Source organism: Muscardinus avellanarius (assembly GCF_963383645.1).
Source record: "Muscardinus avellanarius genome assembly, chromosome: 3".
Lineage (NCBI taxonomy): Eukaryota > Metazoa > Chordata > Mammalia > Rodentia > Gliridae > Muscardinus > Muscardinus avellanarius.
The window spans coordinates 122,418,994-122,443,324 of NC_137788.1; the positions used below are offsets into that span (position 1 = coordinate 122,418,994).

At 33.9% G+C, this 24,331-nt stretch overlaps 1 protein-coding gene across 1 annotated transcript in view; it reads right to left on the minus strand.

The window, feature by feature from the left end:
• The window catches only part of ZNF280D (zinc finger protein 280D), a gene marked incomplete at both ends in the record, with an annotated part of 87,121 nt that overhangs the window by 36,696 nt on the left and 26,094 nt on the right, over positions 1-24,331 (minus strand). Inside the window, 7 exons of the mRNA XM_080691626.1 lie at positions 4,982-5,122; positions 5,260-5,537; positions 7,367-7,501; positions 12,157-12,303; positions 13,482-13,582; positions 14,215-14,372; positions 17,261-17,484. Coding sequence (XP_080547752.1) covers positions 4,982-5,122; positions 5,260-5,537; positions 7,367-7,501; positions 12,157-12,303; positions 13,482-13,582; positions 14,215-14,372; positions 17,261-17,484 — 1,184 coding nt within the window. The remainder of the gene's footprint in view (positions 1-4,981; positions 5,123-5,259; positions 5,538-7,366; positions 7,502-12,156; positions 12,304-13,481; positions 13,583-14,214; positions 14,373-17,260; positions 17,485-24,331) is intronic.

A 24,331-nucleotide genomic window follows, 5' to 3' on the forward strand; every position in this document is an offset into this window, starting at 1 on the left:
AAATCTATGTTAAATATATAATGAATTAAGTAGATAATTTACAAATTCATTATTCTTCTTGCCCATTGTACAGGAACAAATTTTTATACCAGCTTTCTTTTTTCCTAGAAAATTTAAAAAATTCCCTTCAAGGCCTAAGTGAAATGTCATTTACAGAAAGTCTTCCTTCCCTTCATGTTTAAAAAAATTCATCCTTAGAGCCAGGAGTTGTGGCACACATTTTAAACCCACTACTTAGGAGGCTGAGACAGAAGGATCACAGATTCCAGGACAGCCTCAACAAGCAGTGAGAGAGTCTAATCAACCTAGTGAGATACTGTGCCAAAAGAAAAATTAAAAAATAGGGCTGGGAGTGTAGCTCAGATGCAAAATGCCCCTAAATTCAATCTCTAGTGCCACAAAAAAATAAAATAAAATAAAACTCTCAAAATCCAAACGAAGGAATAAAGTATTCTTCTATTAGAGAGATCCAAATGATATTAATGTCGGGTCTGAAGGATTTCCCTAGCCATAAATAGCAGGTATTTAAATAATTGGATTAATTAAATGAAATAAATTAAATTAATGAAAAATAATTCCAAATAGTGGCATTATGACCAGAATAGTCTGATAGATGGACAATATATATAGAGAGACAAAGGGATTACAGACCCAGAAAGGAAAACTAAATAAGCCCAATAAAGTTCCTAAAATCACTGAAAATCCTATTGTAATATTACCTAGTAATGGAATGGTTATAGCTATTGGTTCAATAAAAAGGCTAACAATTTCAACTATCAATAAACTTAGGTATGGCCAATACATTATACAGAAGAGCAGTAATCACTGGATTTCATCACAAAAAAAAAAAACAGAATCTCTCAAAGTGACTGCTTAAAAACAAAATCCCGAGGATACATTGAAGGCATTATTAAGAGGAAAATTTACTGCACTGAATGCTCACATAAGAAAACCAGAAAATCTTCAAATAAATAACCTAATGACACACCTCAAAGCCCTTGAAAAACAGGAACAATATAACCCCAAAGCCTGTAGAAGACAGGAAATTATTAAAATCAGAGCAGAAAATAACAGTAGAGAATTAAAAAAAATTACAGAAAATCAACAAAACCAAAAGCTGATTTCTTGAAAAAATTAACAAGATAGATAAACTACTAGCCAACCTAATTAAAAAATATATCAACCCAAATTATGAAGATAAGAGATGAAAAAGTAGACATTACTACTGACAGTAGAAATCCAGAGGATTATCAGATTATTATAAACTACTTTGAAAAACTATACTCAAAAAAAAAGGAAAATCTGAAGAAAATGGACAACTTTCTAGATAAATACAACCTTCCTAAACTGGATCAAGAAGATAGAGAAATTTAAACCAACCAATAGTAATCAAAGAGATTGAAATAGCAATAAAGAGCTTACCATCAAAGAAAAGCACAGGAGCAGATCGTTTTCCAAGTGAATTCTATAAAACCTTTACAGAAGAGCTAACCCAAATATTCCTCAAACTATTTCATGAAATAGAAATAAGTGGGACTCTCCCAAAATACATTCTATGAAGCCAACATCACACTAATACCAAAACCAAATAAAGACATTTCAAGGAAGGAAAACTACAGGCCTATATCTCTGATGAACTTGGATGCAAAACGATTAAACAAAATACTAGCAACACGCATTCAAAACCACATAAAGAAACTCATACACCATGACCAGGTAGGGTTCATCACAGGGATGCAAGGCTGGTTCAACATATGAAAATCAATCCATGTAATTCATCATATAAACAGAATCAAAGACAAAAATCACATGATCATTTCAATATATGCTGGAAAAGCATTTGATAAAATCCAACACCCATTTATGATAAAAGCACTGCAGAGAACTGTAATAGAAGGAACATATCTTAACATCATAAAGCAATCTACAATAAGCCTACAGCCAACATCATATTAAATGGGGAAAAAATTCAAGAATTCCTCCTAAAAACAGGAACAAGACAAGGATGTCCACTATCACCACTTCTCTTCAATATAGTACTAGAGACTCTACCCAGAGCAATAAGACAAAAAAAGGAAATCCAAGGAGTACAAATAGGAAATAAGAACTTAAACTTTGCAGATGACATGATACTATATTTAGATGACCCAACAAACTCAACCAAAAGGTTTATAGAACTGATCTACAAATTCAGCAAAGTGCCGGGATACAAACTTAATCTCAAAAAATCAGAAGCTTTTCTGTACACCAACCATAAATACACTGAAAAAGAAATTCAGAAAATACTTCCACTCAGGATCTCCCACAAAAAAATAAAATACTTAGGAAGCAAGTTAACCAAGGAGGTAAAATATCTCTACAAAGAAAATGATAAAACATTAAAAAAAAATCTAAAAAGATCTTAGAAGATGGAAAGATCTTCCATGTTCATGGATAGGCAGAATAAATATTAAAATGGCCATCCTTCCAAAAGTGATCTACAGATTCAATGCAATACCCATTTAACTACTAAGATCATTCCTCAAAGACAAAGAAAAATCAGTCCTAAAATTCATTTGGAACAACAAAAAACCAGAATAGCCAAAGTAGTTCTCAGCGACTAAAACCATGCAAGAGGAATCACAATACCTGACTTTAAACTATACTACAAAGCCATTGTAATAAAAACAGCATGGCACTGGCACAAAAACAGATACATAGACCAATGGAGCAGAACAGAAGACCCAGAAACAAATCCACACACTTTCAGCCAATTGATTTTTGACAAAGGGAGCAAAAACATACACTGGAAAAAAAGTTAGCCTCTTCAACAAATGGTGTTGGCAAAACTGGTTAACCATATGCAGAAAATTGGAAATTAATTTCACTTTCTCATTCTGCACAAGAGTTAATTCAAGATGGATCAAAGACTTGGAAATTAGACCAGAGACCTTGAAGCTCCTTTAAGAGGGCATAGGTACAACACTGCAACACATAGGCACAGATAAAAGCTTTCTCAACAAGACCCCAAAGGCACAACAAATTAAAAGGAGAATCAATACGTAGGTTTGCATGAAACTGATGAGCTTCTGTTCAGCAAAGGAAACTGTCAAGAATCTCAATCGAGAGCCAACAGAATGGGAGAAGATTTTTTGCCATCTACTCCTCCAATAGAGGACTAATATCTAGAATATACAGAGAATTCAAGAAACTCAACACTAAAAAAACAAATAATCCAATCAAAAAATGGGCAAGCGAACTAAATAGACACTTCACAAAAGATGAAATTCAAATGGCCAACAAATGCATGAAAAAATGTCCAACATCATTGGCAATGAGAGATGCAAATTAAAACTACTCTGAGATTTTGCCTAACCCCAACTTGAATGGCAATCATTCAAAACACAAACAACAACAAATGCTTGCGAGGATGCGGAGAAGTGGGAACTCTAAAATATTGTTGGTGGGACTGCAAATTAATGCAACCACTTTGGAAAACAGTATGAAGAATCCTCAGAAAAATGGAAACAAATCTACCATTTGATCCAGTAATACCACTTCTGGGTATCTACCCAAAGGATAGGAAACCAAACTACCAAACTAATGCATGTGTAACTATGTTCATAGCTGCACAATTCACCATAGCCAAACTATGGAACCAGTCAAGATGTCCATCAACAAATGAATGGATTACAAAACTGTGGGATATGTACACAATGGAATTTTACTCAGGCATAAAAAAACAAACACAATTACATCATTTTCAGGGAAATGGATGGAACTGGAGGAAATTGTGCCAAGTAAGATTAGTCAGTCCCAAAAAATAAGAAATCAGATGCTTTTCCTAATATGTGAAAGCTAAGGAGAAATAAGTCATAGGAGAAACTCTAGATGAAAAAGAAAATCCTATAGAGGAGCAAACAAGACAACCTAAAAGAGGGGATGGGAGGAGGAAGAAGGAAATTCTCTAAAGCACACAAAGTACTTAAACATATTGAAGTCAACCACTAAGCCAAGCATGGGAAGGAGGGATGGGGAGGGAATGGGGTGGGAATTGGGTAGGGGCTAAATGGGTGATGTGTACATGTATGTCCACACAAGTTTTTTTTTTACCCCAATATGATGTATGAATACAATGCACCAATAAAAATATTTTTAAAAAAATAAAAAAGAAAACCTTTGAGAGAGTATATGTATTTGTCTAGTAAATGTGCTTAAAATATTTAAACTTTTCTTTGAAAATAAGCATTTTTAAAACATGTATGGGGGAAATAAATATCATAGGGTACTTTTTCCTCAATAAACCTATTCAATTTCATTAGTTTAACTGGTTTTTTTTTTTTTTTTTTGGTTTTTTTTTGCAGGTCTGGGGATGGAACCCAGGGGCATTTGACCTCCAAGCTACACCCCATGACCTTCTCTTTGTTCTTTATTTTGAAACCGGGTCTCACTGAGTTGCAGAGGGCCTCAGTAACTAGCTGAGGCTGTCTGCGAACCATGATCCTCCAGGTCAGCCTCCCGAATGCTGGGATTACAAGCGTGCGCAACCACGCCCACCTTCTTTAATTGTTTTTTTTGTTTTTTGTTTTTTTTTTTTGGTGGTACTGGGGTTCCTGGAAGCCCTTCTACCTCCGGGCTACACACCCAGACCTATTTTTACTTTTTTTTTTTTTAATTTGGAAACAGGGTCTCCTAAGCCAGCGTGCGCGGCTGGCTTTGAATCTGCGCGATCCTCCTGTCTCTGCCTCCCAAGCGCGGGGATTACAAGCTTGCGCCACCATGCCCGGCCTTTTAATCGTTCTTTTAATTTTTGGCCAGTAATTTCTGGAGTTACTATGCTAGAAAATAGTACCAGGCACTATCTTAGAAATTCCATATTACTAGGCCCTTTTAGCTCTTTAAAGAGAAAAACTGGCTTCCAATGGGGATAACTTGGTTTTCAAAAAAATACTTCTTGAACTATAACTTTAATTAAAAATTTATAGGTTTTTACTCATCTTACCTTATCATATGATTTACATAGGCTTTGCTACAGTTAGTGTTGTATCTGCAAAAACTACAGCAGACATTTGTAGGAAAATGGTTTGCAAAATCTTTTATTTCAGAACAACACTCAATGCACTTGTGAACGCCCCGATGATACCTTATGGAGACATAAAGAAAATGATATGAATATATTTTAAAACAAAAGTAATAAGAAAGAGCAGGATTACTGTGTAAAATGCAATGTTTTCATTCTTATGTTTAAATTGGTATCATATATCAGGAATAACATATTACCTTAAGTTCCTCAATGCTGTATTAACTTTACTTTTTTTATTGCTACTAGACAATGTGTTTTGTTTCTCTTGCACAGTAGAGGTTTCTGATTTGGATTTACTTCCATTAGGTTTACTTGCATTGGATTTGATTATATTAGGTTTACTTATATTCAGTTTTGTGGGGGTTACATTGCTAGTCCGTGAAGGTGAGGGCTGAAGGGTAGAAGTGCTTTCATTAATGGAAGGTGTAGCTGCAGATCCTGACTGAAGAGGTAAAAGTGAAGCTCGAATAGTAACCTACAAGATTAAAGAGAGTATTTACTTCAAAAAATTAATCATTATATTAATATTAAAATATCACTGTGCAAAAAAGTACAGAAAAACTATAATTGATTTTAATCTTCTATTTACCCTAAAAGTTCAAACCAATTAAATCAAATTACACTTGATATTTATTCACTTATATTTTAAACTGATATCAGTTACATGTTAACATAGTTATTAATAGATAATTAGGAGTTAATGCAAATTATATGATCATTAAAAGAACACATGTCATAACTCAAAAGAGAAAATTTCACAATTTTTATGCTCTGCTATAACTTAAAAATTTTCAAATAGAGCTCAAAATTTAAATCACAAAGTTTAAAAAAGAATTCTAGAAAGACCTGCATTACCTCTTGACAACTACTACAAAACAAACAGATCGATAGTTAACGTCTGACCTCTTCCTTCCAGGGGCTCATTGCCCAGAATTTATGCTTACAAATGTCATGAGAGGGGTTAGATCAATTCATTACACTGTGTGAAGTTTAATGTTTAGAATTTTCTTAAAAGGAACTAATACGTAGCTTATCATTTAGTATTGAGAAAGGAAAAACATTCAATTATATCTGTTTGTTGACAATGAAAAACAATTGCCTACCAACATCTCATTAATCATTTGAGTATACTCTCCTCATATATTTGAAGAATCTGAGGAGGTCCTATGAAATATAGGTGCATGTATATTATACTAAAACACTGGACCACGAATCAAAAGACCTGAGGCTAAATCTTACATGTGATCTCGAATAAGTAACTTCTCTTCTTTATGTCTCTTCAGATCTATAACATAGGCCAATACTTGTATTGTCTACATTACTAGATTTTTGTATGGATCAAATAAGAGAACAAATAAAAAAGTACACTCAAAGCCTAATTCTAAGGTGTTATAAAAACATTTATTATTATTACTATTATTAATATATTATTACTATCATTAATAATAATAAAGGGAGAGATGAGAGAGGACTGTACTGCTTACATTAGTGTTCTGCAATTCTAGTTCCAGCAAGAAATGAATGCAGGGAAGGATGCTGGATAACTTCTCTTGCTCTAGGTCTTCAGAGCATAGCTTTATATTGTTTTAGTTAATTCAAATAACAGACATACCCACATTCAAAGGTAAGTACCCAAAGCCAAATATAAATGTTTTGGGGATTATTTCACTTTGGTTTATCCATGTCTCTGTTTCCCTCCTCTGGAGCAAATATTCAAGAGCTGACTGTATATAAAGAAGTCAGAGAAAACAGATGTATATAAGGCAAAAGGGAAAAGCAAATTACAATCATCAGTATGTTGTCAGACATGTGTTTGCTCATTAAAACATAATGCTGTCCAACAGCAGAAAATGCATCTCTGAGAGTAGACTTAATAATAACAATTTCAACATACGTCAAGAACTTTAAATGCAGTAGTACATCCAAGGCACATATACTAGATGCTGGGGATATAAAGATAAATAAGATACCCAATATCAAGCATTCTACAGTTAAGCTGCTAGAGCGGATATACACATTGTCCACTGGGATAGCTCAATATTAGTCTATATAATATTGAACCAACCCACTAACCCGGAGATCAGTTAATTAGTACACTTTTATGAAGAAATACCACTCCAATATAGTACCTACCACTGAACTAAAAATAATGGTTAGAAATTTTTCTAAGCATAAAAATAATAAAATCTAAAAGAAATTTTAATATCAGCAGTCATTTTTATAATATTATATTCAATAGATAAAACCAGGTAGGAGTTCATTTTTATTATACAAAATGCTACAATATAACATATTTGAACTCACTTTTGTTCCAGGAGGCAATCCTTCTAGTTGTTTAGGTTTCATAAATGTTCGATGATGTTGAGTCTTATGATCCATTTTCTCCTTGCATGTCAAAAATTGCAGTCTGCATTTTGTACAACGATGTATTCCTTTTTTCTGTCAGAAAAAGAACATAAGAAATGTAGTAACTATAAATCCTGTATCCTGAAACTGCCAAACTTAGTTGGAATAATTTTCTATTTCTTGTCATAAACAATTTATGTCATAAACATAAAAAATATAATTTCATTATTCTTAAACTTATATTAGGATTTGGTTTTCAAAAGTGTTTGTTACATTACGTGAGATCAGCTAAGCACAGAAAGAGAAGGGACATATGTTTTTTAAACTAAGGAGTATTAGAGGTACCAGAGGGACTCCAGATAATAAAGGGGAAACCTCAGCAAAGCCAGAAAGGAAGGGGAGGGGAGGAAGAAGGCTGAGGTTGATTAATGGAAGAGCTACTTTCGAATGTGTATAAAAGTGTGACTGTAGCATGGTCAACCTGGACACTCAGTGTTGGGGAGGAGGGGAATGGGGGGAGGGCACCAAGTACTGTGTGAATGTATGCCATTGTCAATATGACTCACATTATGATGTGAGACTATATATGTACCAATAAATAAAAAAAATAAAAGTGTTTGTATACAGAAATCAAATGTAAGACTTCTATTAACAGCTTCTAATAAAAGTTCTGCCATTGTGGTGTGAAAGTGTTTTTAATTATAAACTTAAAGTATCTACAGACATATTATGAAAATGAGCTATGCTACTTATTCCTCCTAGAAAAAAATAAATTATTTAAAAATTTTTGCTATCTTCTATTGACTGACAAGTTGGTAAAATAAACTCCCTAAAACCAAATAAATCTAAACAGACATTTCAAAAAAGGGTATGCTATAGAAATGCTTATACAAAGCAATGTTGGCCAATAAAACTTTCTGCAATGATGAAAATGTTCTAAGGCTGTGCTGCACAACACAGTAGTCACTAGTCACATATGGTTACTTAGGACTTGAAATGTAGCAAGTGTAACTGAGAAATTGAACTTTTAATTTTATTTATTCTTAATTAATTTTAATTAAAATAGCCAAATGTGGCCAGTTACTACTTCAATGAACAATATGGATATGGGGGCATAAAACAGACCAACTGATCCCAATCTACTGCTAGCTGAAAACTCCCTGAGTCCCTCCTAATATCCTCTTCTGTTATTGCTCTACAAATAGGAGGGGGTCCAAGAGAACTCAAAAATCTCTGTTCCATAGCCAGTCAGTGACAATGCCAGACTCCTCAACTACTGTTCTTTTTACTTTATAATATCCAGAAATCTTTACCTATATACTCTCATTACTATAAAATTTTTATTTTATTTTATTGAGGTACTGGAGATTGAACCTCTGAGGGGGTTCCTATCTCTTGAGTTACACCCCCAGCCCTATTTTATTTTTTGTTTTGAAACAGGGGCTCACTAAATTGTGGAGAGCCTCACTAAGTTGCTAAGGCTGGCTATGAACCTGTAATTCTCCTCTCTCAGCCTCCAAGTACTAGGATGATAAGCATGCACCACCATGTCTGGCTTAAAATTTTATTTTATATATATGCTTATATAAAGATAAAAGATTTAAAGCAGCATATAAATATAAAAGAATATCTTCTCTAAAGCCGTATCTCTGCCACATATATCACTCTTCTCACTTAAATACAACATTCATTTAAAAATTCAAATAGAAGATAAATACTGCATATTCTCACTCATGTGTTAGGTAAAAAAGATATCTCATAGAAGCACAAAGTCAAATAGGAAGGTAGGAGGGAATGGGGCTAGGGAGAGGTCAAATATTGGGTAACATGATACAGTTTGATAAGAATAAGTTCTACTATTCTACAGTATGGTAGAATAACTAGAGTTTAAAGAAATACATTCATATACACACATATACAAATATGTGTATATACTCACATACACACACATACCACATATATACTCAGCCTTTTTCTTATTTTTTGAGACAGGGTCTCATTAAGTTGCCCAGGCTTACCTTGAACTTGTAATCTTCCTGCTTCAGTCCCCACCAAGAAGTTGCAATTACAGGCATGTGCTACCATACCCAGTAAATTTTTTATATATTTATATTTATGTACTTGTTACATATTTAATAAGTAACTAGAAGAGAAGGGTATGAAAGTTCCCAACACAAAAAAATGATAAATAAGCCAGTGATGGTGGCACAAACCTATAACCTAAATTCCATGTGAGAGGATTGAGGTTTGAGGCCAGCCTTAGCAACTTATCAAGAACCTGTTTCAAAATAAAAAATAACCAATGTAGAAGCCAAGCAGAGAATCTTAAAGGCAACAAAATCCAAAGGCCAAGTGACATGCAGAGGCAAACCATTTAGAATCACTCCAGACTTCACAAACCAAGTCATGAAAGCCAGAAGGGATTGGAGTAACATATTCCAAATTTTGAAAGAAAACAACTTCCAGCCCAAAATTTCCTACCCAGCAAACTATCAAATTAGATGGGGAAATAAGCTCCCATGACAAACAGAAACGGAAGGAATTTATGTCTTCAAAACCAGTGCTAGAGAAAATACTCAAAGAGATTAACTACAAAGAAGAAATAGGTAACACACACCAGAACCAGAGAAACAAGATTTTCCATCCAGCACACAACTAAGCAAAGAAGAATAAACAGTATTTCAAACAGAAATAAAATCTTAACTTGTTAGGAATTAAAAGTTATCTCCCAATAATCACACTGAATGTAAATGGCCTCAATTCCCCAATATAAAGACATAAAGTGGCAAAATGGATTTAAAAACCAGAATCCATCCATCTGCTGCTTACAAGAAACACACTTCACAAGTAAAGATAGTAACAGACTCAAGGTAAAGGGCTGGAGCAAGGTAATTCATGTTAAGTAGCCATCCTAACAAATGTGAAGTAGTATTTCACTATAGTTTTTATTTGTATTTCCTTAATGATTAGTTATATTATGATAATGATGAGTGATATTCATGTGTTTATTGGTCATATAAAAATCTTTGGAGATTTGAATGTACAACAGTTTTCTATTTTTTATGAAGTTTGTTTATTCTTTTTTTGCCTGTGCCTTTGGAATCATATCCAAGAAATCACTGCCAATTTCAATGTTGTGAAGCTTTATGACCCTGGTTTTCTTCTAAAAGTTTATAGTCTTAAGATTTACATTTAGGTCTTTTATCTATTTTGAGTTAATATTTGTATATGGTGTTAGGTAAGGGCCCAATTTTATTCTTTTTCATGTAGTTATTATTTTTCAACAATATTTAGTGAAAAGATTATTACTTCCTTCAAATGTTCTTGGAAACCTTGTCAAAAATAACTTGACCATATATGGAAGAAAATAAAACATATCAAAGTTAATAGGAAACCAAGCATGGGAAAGAGGGAGGGGGAGGGAAGGGTTAGGGACTGGGTAGGAGCTGATTGGGTGATGTGTGTGTGTATATCTCCACAAGTTTTTTATCCCATTAAGATGTATGACTACAATGCACCAATAAAAATTTATTTAACAAAAATAAAAATAAAAAATAAAAAGTAAGCCAGGTGTGATGGCACATGCTTGTAATCCCAGCATTTAGGAGGCTGAGACCGTAGGATTGCAGTTTGCGGACAGCCTCAACTACTTAATGAGGCTTTCTGCAACACAGTGAGACCCTGTTTCAAAATAAAGAATTAAAATTAGGGCAGGGAGTGTAGCTAGGAGGTCGAATGCCCCTGGGTTCCACACCCAGACCCAAAGAATAAAAAAGTTGTAAAGGGCCTCACTAAGTAGCTGAGGTTGTCCCTGAACTGTGATCCAAATGCTGAGATTACAAGCCTGTGCCACAACGCCCACCCTGATAATGATTATTTAACAATTTAAACTGACAGCAAAATGAGCACCAAGAATGAATAAATTGGCATGCTAGTTTAATCAATGATAAGAAAATGCACTAAGTTCTTTAATGCATTAGCAAACACCTCACATAATCAAATCTAGTAAATCTTTCTAGTTTTGATAAAGACATTGTTGCTCTTTCAAGCACTCAATAGTGGAATTAGTACTGCATCAATATTTTTAGTTGAAACAAGAGATGGTTTGTTTTAGGAGCAATAAGCATAACATCAGAATTTCAAGGAAGGATACAAGCACTAAAACTGAGTCCAAAATATTATAAAGCAGAACTGGCAACATCACCCAGAAAACAAATTATGATCTAAATGTGGCTCTCTCTAATAGAGCTTAAATACTGACCAAGCCTTGGTCACATAGCTGTAAAAAGTCTACCCTGGGTCAATAATGACATTTTCTCATAATTACAGGAGGTTAGAAAGTGGAAATAAAGTTTGAAGAGAAAGAGAAAAACAATATTATGAGTCCTCTATCTTTTCTTTTTCAGTACAAATTCATTTTTTCCTACCTCTTAATAACTCCCTTCAAAACCATTCTTATACCTACTCCTAGATCCCAAAATATTTGATCTTTTATATATTCCACTCACCTCACTTTTCTCTCAATCCTGCATTACTTATTTCTAGCTATCTTTCAGAATTTTCATTATTTCGAACACACCATCACTCAAAAAGAAACACAGTAGAAGTTTCACAAGTAATGCATCATAAATCATAAATTAATTGTGTTATTTGGAACAACTCTGCTTCCTTTACAGAACAAATATAAACAACATTCTGAGCCTTTCAGTCTTTTCAAATATAAACAAATAAGAATTAGTAAATCTCACCTGATGTTTCATATAATGATGTATATAGGGTGTTGCAATTTTAATAACTTTGAGGCAAAATGGACATAGTAAGTTCTTAGTGTTTTCATGGAATGTTCTAAAATGATTTTCTACATCAGAAAATGATGATGATCTATAATTGCAAACCTAGAAATAGAAAAGTTTTGCTTCAATCGAAAACTTGTAACTCATATGCAATTACAAAATAACAGTGATGGAGCACTGTTTTAGGTTTAGAAAACCATCATGTGCTGTTAATTCAGAGACCCACAACCAAGAAGACTACCTTATAAACCCACCATAAAAGAACCAAAAGAGAGACAGAGAAGTTATCTTTCAAAATAAAGAAATGTTTCCAAAATATTCTTTTTATTAGATTATTTGTCTGCCATCCTGTATTTTACCTTGAATTTCAAGCTTTGGCACCTTCTGTCCTATAAAATGTTTTTTCTGCTATATAAGACAGAATTCTCCTTTAAATTTTAAATGGCCTACAGGCTATAGCAGTGGCAATTTATCTTTCTCTTGCTTTCCTATTCCTTCAAATTCTGAAAGAACCCTGGTTCCAAAACATTTGATAAGAGTTCTTCCTAACTCACAGAATTTTTATTCCCTGTACCTACACATACTTAATTCTTCCCTATGGTGAAGTCCATGTGTATGCCCTTCCCTAGCAGAGTTCTTCTTGTCTAGCACAGAGGTGAAGAGTCAATAGCCTAGAGGCCAAATCAACACCTCATACATCCATGAGTTATGCCAAGAGACTTTCTACTCATAAATTATTTATGAGGGGCTTTACTTTTAGTAACGAATCTTACCTAAATGTTTAAAAATAAAAGCTTCATATATTTAATGACACATGAAATTAAATGAAATTCAAATTTCATATATATAAAGTTTTATTGAAACACGAACATATCCATTCATTCACTATTATCCATGGCTGCCTTTGTGCTATAATGGAAGAGTTGATTGGTTGCAACAGAGATCAAACTCTCAAGACCTCAAATATTTACTATCTGGCCTTGTACAGAGAGAAAATTTGCTGACCTTTGGCTAGTAGGTTTAAAACTTATAATTAAAACAATAAGCAGGCTGAGACAGGAGGATCACACAGGTTCGAAGCCAGCCTCAGCTACTTAGTGAGGTCTCAGCAACTTAGTGAGACCCTGTTTCCAAATAAAATATAAAATAGGTCTGGGAGTATAACCCGGAGGTAGAAAGCCCCTGGGTTCTACTCCCAGTACCACCAAAAAAAAAAAAAAAAAAAAAAACCAATAAGCAAACAAACCAAACACTTAAAACACATTAAAATATGTGTGTACCTGGCAGATATATGGCATTTCACCGGGTTTATGATTATCCTTCATGTGTTGTAACAGAGCATGTTCTGTTTCAAATGATAATTCACAGATTTTACAAATGGCTAAAAGTTAGAAGAAAAAGATATTAAATTTTAAGCAAAAATATTAAAAAAAAATTTACAAATCTAATAATAATAATAATAATATCAGTAGCAGCAGTAGCTCTGCAGAGGTGAACAGTTAATAGTTTGTTAACTGGATGTCAAGCATGGTTCTAAACACTTTACTTATAGTAACTCAATAAGGAAGGCATTTCTATTATTTTTTGCAATACTCAAGCAGTAACTTGCCTGAACTCATGTAGACACAACAAGTGGATAATCTGGGATTTGAACTGGAGCTAACTACCTCCAAAATCCAATTTTTAACTACTAGCATACTTCTCTAATTAAAGTTTATAAGAACAATATTAATTTCAAGTTTAAAAACTATGATCTGAGACTTTTAATTAATTCCCCCATGAATACTGGCCAGGTTATATCTAGGAAGTTGCCATAAAGAATTCTTTGCAAGAGAGAATTTTAACTTCTTTTTAACAAATCTTAATTAAAACTTTATAAAAGTTAAAACTTTATTTTTTAATTACCCCCCAAAATTCCAAATTCTACTTTTTATTTTTCTAACAGACTTAAGGTTTACACACAGTTTTTATTGTCAAAACCAGCAGCACTCAACACTTAGTTTTGTAACTTACTAGAAGACTCATGGGGAGTATGTGCGCCCTCGATGTGACACTGTAGCTGAAACGGTGTGGGAAACTGACGATAGCAGTGCTGGCAGGTCGTGTGCTTTTCCCAGCTCTCACTGCCCTGCTTCTCAAGTTCCAAATGGTGTTTCATATGGTTCATAAACCTATAAGTGATTGTCAATAGATGCAAAAATTCAGATTTGAAGAAAAAAAGAAAATCTCACCAATAAGTAACTGAACCTAAATGATAAAAATAGAGTATTACTCAACATAAAACCTAATATGTCTTAAAAGACCTCTAAAAAAAGTATGTATTTTAAATCATCACATTAAGTAGCTAAGTGCATATCTTTTCATTTTTACTTATTAATGCAATTAATCTGAAATACCACTAATTTTCTAACTCCTACTCAATATTCAAGGCAGGCTTCTTTTCCATATCTGATGTACTATTAATATTTTAAAACAAGCCAAAGCCGGGCGTGGTGGCGCATGCTTGTAATCCCCGCGCTTGGGAGGCTGAGACAGAAGGATCACTCAGGTTCGAAGCCAGCCTCAGCTACTTAGTGAGGCTCTCAGCAACTTAGTGAGACCCTGTTTCCAAATAAAATATAAAATGGGTCTGGGAGTATAGCCCGGAAGGAGAAAGCCTCTGGGTTCCACCCCCAGTACCACCAAAAAACTAAAAATAAATAAATAAATAAATAAATAAATAAATAAATAAATAAATAAAACAAGCCAGGCATGGTGGCGTACACTTGTAATTTCAGTACTTCGGATGCTGAAACAGGAGGATCACAGGTTCAAAGCCAGCCTCAGCAATGTAGCAAAGCTTTCAGAAACCTAATGGGACCCTGTTTCCAAATAAAGAAATAAAAAATTGGGCTGCCTTGGAGGTAGAATGCCTCTAGGTTCAACTCCTAATGCAAAAAAAAAAAAAAAAAAGGAAATTAAAAAAAAAAAAAACTTAAAGGAAACCCTAACCAAAAGCAGCTAGAGTCATGAGAGAAATCTTTTAAAGTCTTGAGGATATATAATAGACTTCAGCTGCTTTAAAGACAAATTACTGGTATTTTTACTTTTTTTTAAATGCATGTAATAGAAATTTTAATATCTACAGTTTCAATAACCATTTGTTTTATTTAATGATACTAGTTTACTGTTAGCACAGATTGTTCATTTTAACTTGCAGACTGTGCCCTTTGTAAACAATGTCCATTTTTCAGTTTTACATTCTACTATTCATCTTCCCTAAAAGTCTTCTTATGAGCAGGAACTATGACCTTTAACAGCAGAGAGTGCAATAAAATGGGAATACCTATTTAAAAGAGTTTACTGAACCTTTTTGCTGAATTTGAAAGTAAAGTTATTCAATCAAAACAATTTTTGGACTGGGTCAACTACTAAAGTGAACTAGATGACCTAAAGGAAATAATTTTGGTACATAATAATGTCATCAATCCAGATAACAATCATCATGAAGGATATAACATATTTATTTATTTTCTCTTTACACCAGGTTATGATACACCTGAAAGTATATTTCCCTCCTTTGGTTTTAACACAAGCTCTACAAACACCTACGGAAAATGTTGTCTTGGATAAATATTTACATATAGAACCAATAATATTTCAGCTTACAACTTTAAGCACTTAAGTATATCTATATGAAAGAATTCCTAAACCAGTTAGCTGAAGTCTCTCAAATATTGTATGAGCCCCAATCTGTGGCTCATACTTCTAAATCAATATATGAGAATGCAAAGGAAAAATTTCCTACAATGATGGTCACAGAACAACTTGAAAATAAAGTATGTGAATTTTAAAAACTATAAGGCATTAATATTAAAAAAAAAACATTAATAACTGCTATAAGAGCATATCACATAAGGCAGGAAAAGAAACACTGAGCACAGAAGTGTTATTAGTAAAATGCTAATTACAGATAATAATAATCAAGAATAAAAAGCTGATATCTACAACTTACTTTGAAATGCATTAAAAATAATCAGTTCTCAGAAAGCATGAAGAATATATGATAAAGTAAATTGTAAGGTTAAAAATTAAAGTGATAAGTAAGCCAGGCGTGGTGGCGCACGCTTGTAATTCCCACGCTTGGGAGGCAGAGACAGGAGGATCGCGCAGGTTCAAAGCCAGCCACGCGCGCTGGCTTAGGAGACCCTGTTTCCAAATAAAAATGTAAAAATAGGTCTGGGAGTGTAGCCCGGAGGAAGAAGGGCTTCCAGGAACCCCAGTACCACCACTACCAAAAAAAAAAGAAAAATTAAAGTGATAAGTATAAAAGTGCCCAGTGTAAAACTTTAAATTTGTGATGAACTTTTGAAAATTTATTAAAAAATGGTAGATAACAACATTTTCTACTATATCAGGCTATATAATCAATGAAAAATGTCATTCAATGTGTCTTATTACTTTGTTCTTGTTACTAACTTACATAACATACCTTCATAATGTCACATAACACAAAGAATTATAGTTATGAATTCCTAAACTATAAAGCATTTGTATATATAATCTTTAAAATTCCATTGAGAATAAAATCTCTAATTGTTATATCAAATGTTAAAATCAAAACAGACATGTCTCCAAGAACTGATATATCTTTAAATGATCTAAATATTTTAAGTATTAACTGAAAGATTTGATTAGTATAAAGAAAGCCAAACTAGATACTTCTGAAGAAGTACTTCTTGTAATATGAAGAAAAAAAATAATCAAAGATAGCAAGGAAATAAAAACTACCTAACAAAAGTTACTACTTTTACTACTTTCTTTTACTACTAAAAGAAAAAAATAAGTTAAAATAATCTTTGTCCTTTCTTAAGCTATGTGAAAGAAATAAGTACGAAGACCTAGAAATCAAATTCTAAAACAAAAGCTTTTCAACAATAAGTCGGCACTTGTCTGTAGTAGAAAGTGTTCAAAAGTATTAAAATTGCTTATCTGCAATAGTACAGAAAATGCAAGATCAAGATACAACATTTATATTGATAAATTTCAATTTTTAAGTGGAAATCAAATATTTACATACCTAATATTATTTTTTAAAATTTTCAAGCAACTGAAGCATCTAAAGGTTGTGTGAGTCTTCTGTTCTTCCTGAACATCTCCTTCATGTTTTCCATAATAAAATTCATTAACTAACATAACCAATTTTCCTTTCTCTGAATCAACAGACTTATTTTTATTTGCTGTATTTGAAAATTCTGTTTTAGCCACTCCTAAAACGTTACTTATCATGTCTGGACAACAATACTGAAAGAAAAAATATCAAAGCTTTATTTATTTATTTGATTACTTATTTTAAAGGACAGCAAAGAATTACTCTTCTACTACTGTAGTAACAAGTACGGCCAGACCATGTAAAACTCTGCTGGATAATATATTAGGAAAAACAGCAGAAATCTGTGGTGCATATACATATTTTTAAATGGAAGTAAACCCCACTTTCTCACCCTGCATAAAAGTCAATTCAAGATGGGCCAAAGACTTGGAAATTAGACCTTGAGACTCCTTGAAGAGGGTATAGGTCCAACACTGCAACACATAGGCACAGATAAAAACTTTCTCAACAAGATCCCAAAGACACAAGAAGCTAAAAGGTAGATCAATACATGGGATTGCATGAAACTGAAGAGCTTCTGTACAGCAAAGGAAACTATCAAGAACTTAAACCAAGAGCCAACAGAATGGGAGAAAATTTTTGCCAATTATTCCTCTAATAAAGGATTAATATCTAGAATATACAGAGAACTCAAGAAACTCACCACTAAAAAAGCAAATAACCCAATAAAAAATGGGCAAGTGAACTAAATAAACACTTCACGAAAGAAGAAATTCAAATGGCCAATAAATGCATGAAAAAAGGCTCAACATCATTAGCAATCAGAGAGATGCAAATCAAAACTATCCTGAGATTTCACCTAACTCCAACTAGAATGGCAATCATTCAAAACACAAACAACAACAGATGCTGGCGAGGATGTGGAGAAGTGGGAATTATAATACACTGTTGGTGGGATTGCAAATTAGTGCAACCATTTTGGAAAACAGTACAGAGGATCCTCAGGAGAATGGGAACAAACTTACCATATGATCTAGCAATACCACTTCTGGTTACCTACCCAAAAGAATGGAAACCAAAGTACTAAAATAACGCATATGTATCTATGTTCATAGCTGCACAATTCACCATTGCCAAACTATGGAACCAGCCAAGATGTCCATCAACAGGTGAATGAATTACAAAACTATAGGATATGTACACAATGGGATTTTACTCATACGTAAAGAAAAACACAATTACAGGTAAATGGATAGAACTGGCGAACATTATGCTAAGTGAGATTAGTCAGTAACAAAAAATAAGAAATTGGATGCTTTCCCTAATATGTGAAAGCTAGGGAGAAATGGGTAACAGGAGGAACTCTAGATGAAGAAGGAGTCCTATAGAGGAGCAAATAAGACGACCTAACTGAAGGTATGGGAGGGGGCAAGAGGGAAATCCTCTAATGCACAGGATGTACATTCACAAACATATCAAAGGCAATCACGAGGCCAAACATGAGAAAATGGGAGAGGGGAAAATGGGGCGAGAATTGGATAAGTGCTAGTTGGTGGATGTGTGTGTGTATGCCTCCATCATCTTACACTCCATTAAGATGTATGACAACTCTGGGCGTGGTGGCGCACGCTTGTAATCCCCACGCTTGGGAGGCAGAGACAGAAGGATCGCACAGGTTCGAAGCCAGCCTCACTGGCTTAAGAGACCCTGTTTTCAAATAAAAATATAAAATGGGTCTGGGAGTGTAACATGGCGGTAGAAGGGTTTCCAGGAATCCCAGTACCACCAAAAAAAAAAAAAAAAAAAAGATGTATGACTACAATGCACCAATAAAAAATTCAAATTATAAACACACACACACACACACACACACACACACACACACACACACACACACACATATATATATATATATATATTTTTTTTTTTTTTTTTTTTTGTGGTACTTGGGTTCCTGGAAGCCCTTCTACCTCCGGGCTACACTCCCAGACCTATTTTTACATTTTTATTTGGAAACGGTCTCCTAAGCCAGCATGCGCGGCTGGCTTCAAACCTGCGTAATCCTCCTGTCTCTGCCTCCCAAGCGCGGGGATTACAAGCGTGCGCCACCATACCCAACTAAACACTTATATTTTTTAAAAGAAAACCTTAAAACCAAGACTTGGTTATAGATCTAGTAACTTTTCTCTTGCAATTTATCTTTTCATATGTATATATTTGATAGTAATTTGTGGCATAGACCAAAATCATTCACTTCACATTGTTAAGAGTTTCTGAAGGAAATTTAGTTTTATATGCCCTGATGTATACATTTAATTATCAAGTGATACACAAAATTTCATAGAGCTTAATTAGAACCAGACTTTGAACACAGCTAACCTGCCATTCTACAGATTCAAGGTACTAGAAAATGTACGTGACACAAAGAGAAATGTATCAGTTACATCTTGAACTCTAGAATGACCAAATACTGGAATAGAAAATTTACCTCCTCTTGAGTAATATTAAAATGTCATATAAACTGGTTCTAACAAGGAATACTTCCATACTAAAAATTTATATCTTAATACTAATAATGACATCAGTAGCATCATTTTGACAGACAAAACTCCTTATTTGTAGGCTTCCTGAGGGAAGACCTCAATAACAATGGGGAAAAATTACACTGCACAAAATTAAATAATATATAATAGTCTCTCCCTAACTAGAAATATGAATAATCTCATATCTCAAACATTAGATCTGGCTTTTGTAGAAGTTACTCTGTGTCATATTTGGCCCTTTATTCTTTTCTGAAATATATAAAATAATCTAGGTAGACTGTGCTGAAGGGTTTATATTCTCCACAAATGTCAAATTAGACATTAGGTATCTATGAAGTTAAAAGTTACCTTAAAATTCTCATACATTAGCCTGGCGTGGTGGCACATATTCGTAATCTCAGCGCTTGGGAGGCCGAGACAGGAGGATCACACAGGTTCAAAGCCAGCTTCAGCTACTTAGTGAGACTCTTGGCAACTTAGTGAGACCCTGTTTCCAAATAAAATAGAAAATAGGTCTGGGAGTATAGCCTGGAGGTAGAAAAGCCCCTGGGTTCCACCCCCAGTACCATCCCCAGAAGTACTTGCTGTTTTTCTATTTTCTTTTTTTCTCTTTTACTGAAGATTACAAAATAAGACTTTTAAAATAAGCATCAAATTTTGTTTATATTAAATGTTAAACAATATTTCAAATCTCTATGTAAAGATGCTGAGTAATCTACCATTGTGTACTCCATTAAGATATCTGACTACAATGCACCAATAAAAAAAATTTTTTTAACTAAATAAAGCTAGACATGATGGCAAAAATAAAAATAAATAAATAAAAAAGAACTGACACCAAGTTATAGTGATCAGGGGGAGGCAGGAAAAAGATTTAATCATTGTGAAGAAAGCAAAATATCTTCCAGGAAATACCCAAAAGGTAAAAAAGGAACTTAAGAAATTAGAACTAAGCTTAGATTTAGGTTTTATATGAGGACAGCACTCCATAGAAAGCATTGTTGAGATATGTTCCAAAACTAACTGGTTGGTCATCTGTAATTTAGCCCCAGAATCCTTTTAGTTCTAGCCCTTTACTGCAATTCTTTATTTATCCCGTATTTTCCTGGGATGGCAATTTTACCAATTAAGTATCTCTAATTGCTATATACTGTAGTTGGATAAATAACAGACACCAACCACAAGTCAATCTTATCGTTATCCTTCCCAGATTATAAACCAGGTCTTATTAGTGCCCCAAAACTTATGTTGACATAAGTCAACATTTCCCCCCTTTCCTATGAATAGGAATTCATCCAAAAGTCACAATAACCAAGTTCCACAAATGAGATTTTCATTGAAACTAAGATTCAGACAAAATCCACAGATAATACAATATACAAAAGCACTAATCAAAGCTTCCAAGATTAGGGAGAAAGCATGTAGTTAAATATAAATCACAGAAGCCAAGAGTACCCAATGGTAACAAACCTTAGAAAATATCAGTAAAGGTGGATGGGACTATACTCAGTGGTAGAGTGCTTGCCAAGTGTGTACAAGGGGTCAATCCCCAGCACCATACACATACACAAATCAAGATACATAAAAAATATACATCCTGTAGGTGACAGATACTGAAATGCAAAAGTATATCCTTTCTTTGCAAAAGCAGATGTAGAAGATGGGCAAGAAGGTTAGCAAAAGGACCCAAACCTGATTTGGTACCGAAAAGCTAAAAAACTAATGCTATATAAAGAACGAGGCACAAAAATCACACTTACAGGAAGACTTCTGCTCAACAAAGAGTTGTGTAAACCTACTAGCAGGCTGTGAGACTGTCTTGGCAATCTATGCTTCCTCCCTATAGAACCTTGTACAAAACAGTTGGCCCAAGAAAATTCAACTTGTTCAGCATAATGGTACTTATAGCTAAACAAAATACTGTAAGATAAAAAAAGGTAAACAAAATAGAAAAATGAGCCAGGCGTGGTGGCACACGCTTGTAATCCCAAGCTTGGGAGGCGGATACAGGAAGATCGCGCAGGTTCGAAGCCAGACTCACTGGCTTAAGGGACCCCTGTTTAAAAAAAAAAAAAAAGTTTAAAATAGGTCTTGGAGTGTAGCTCAGAGGTATAAAGGTTTCCAAGAACCCCAGTACCACCAAAAAAAAAAAAAAGAAGAAAAAAAAAAGAAAAGAAAAATGTAAAATTCTCCCCCCAAAATATCAGAAACATGTTGTCACAGAGCAAATACAGATGAAAACAGTGGCCAAAATTTTTATAACAAATTTAAAAATTTTAATAAAGCAACTGTTTCTATTTGGAAGATCAGAAAAGCAAGAAGAAATTGAAAGATAAAAAAGAGTGATATATATATATAATAGGTCTGGGAGTATAGCCCGGAGGTAAAAGGGTTTCCAGGAACCCCAGTACCACCAGAAAAAAAATAAAAAATAAAGAATAAAAAATAGGGTTGGGGGTCTAGCTCAGAGATAGAATGCCTCTGGGTTCCATCCCCAGTAACAAAAATAAATAAATAAAAGAGTGATAAGAAATTTTATTTAAAAATTGAAAGTGAACTTAAAGGAAGAAGATCCTTCATGATAGGTATAAACTAAGAATTCATGACCACTAAATTAGCATTATAGAAAATATTCAAGAGATTCCTTCACCCAAAAAAGGAAAAAAGATAATTGTAGATGGAAGCCACGTCCTGGCATGACCCCAGAAAGATGAGGATGTTCTGCCGAAAGGCCTGGTGTGATCTGCACACCCATCAAGTTAGAACAGAAAAAACTTCAAACAGTTCTCAGTATAGGACTCCTCAAGGACAGAGAGAAATAAATATCTGCTTGAGAGGCATGTGAAAGGCAAAGTTCTCATGCTATGTTTAGTTACTTAGAAATGTAACCAAAAGTTTAAAGATATCTCCAGCTTGAACTGATTGTTTCTTGGCTTATGCTTCACTGCTTATGCTTTGTTAATTGTTCTCTGTTGAAATAAAAGCTATGATGAGACTTGGGAGTTTTGCTACATGCCTGAGTGAGCTGTAGCCCTCCACTCATCTTAAAAACATCTTGTCTACCAACTCCTCCTCAGCAACCCCGTTCACCTGTGGACCACCAGCAGATAATACAATACTTAAGGCATAGAAAAGAACAAATTTCACTACAACACTAGAGAAACAAAAAAGAATTAGGAAAAAAACACTGCTAATATATTCAACCTGCAAAATGAATCAGAGGAAGACACAAACATAAATAAAAAATCAAAACAAACAGAAGAAAAACAACAAAATGACAGAAATAAGTATATACTTTTAAATAAGAACTCTGAATATACATGGTTCAAACTCTTCAATTAAAAGAAGTAGACTAGATGAATGGATAAAAACCAAACCAAACAATATGCTGCCTGCAAGAAACTCTTCTGACAGGCAAAAACATATATAGACTGAAAGTGAAAGAACAGAAAATGATATTGTAAGAAGATGGAATCAAAAGCAAGGAAAAGTAGCTATATTCACATACTCATATCTGACATAATAAACATAATAAGCCAAAAAGGAGACAAAGAAGGCAAAAAAATATTGATAAAGGGAGCAACAAATCAAAACGATATTACAAGGATAGGCGTGGTGGCACACGCTTGTACTCCCAGTATTTGGGAGGCTGAGACAAGAGGATCACAAGTTTGAGGACAGCCTCAGCAATTTAGTGAGACCCTCAGCAACTTAGCAATAACCTGTTTCAATTTTTAAAATAGGGCTGAGGCCAGGTGTGGTGGCACACGCTTGTAATCCCAGCATTTGGGAAGGTGAGACAGGAGGATTGTGGTTCGCAGCCAGCCTCAGCTACTTAATGAGGCCCTTTGCAATTCGGTGAGACCCTGTTTCAAAATAAAAGATAAAAAATAGGACTGAGGGTGTAGCTCGGAGGTAGAATGCCCCTGGATTCCATTCTGAGTACCGAAAAAGTAAAATAAAATATAATAAAAATAGGGCTGAGGATGTGGCTCAGAGGTAGAATGCCCTTGATTTCAATCTCCAATACCCCCCCAACACACATATCAAAGATATAATGATTATAAACATATGGACCAAAAATTGGAGCACCCAACTTTATAAAACACTACTGGACACAAATGGAAAAATAAACCCTAACAGTAAGTTTATTAATAATAATAAAAGTAGGTGACCACAATACCCAACTCTAACCAAAAAATAAATTATCTAGAATGAAAAAAATAAATAACAAGGAAACAGCAGTGTTAAAATATACTATAGATCAAACAGATTTAACAAATATACAGAGAAGTCCAACTAACAGTTGAAGAATACAAGGTACTTTTTCCTACAATTGATCTTATTTTAAGCCATAAAGCAAGTCTTAACATATTCCAAAAAACTGAAATAATTTCCTGTATCTTGTCAGTTCATAAAAGAATAAAAGTAGAAATTGCTAGCAAGTGAAACTACAGAAATTATACAAACACATGGAAACAGAACAATACACTTA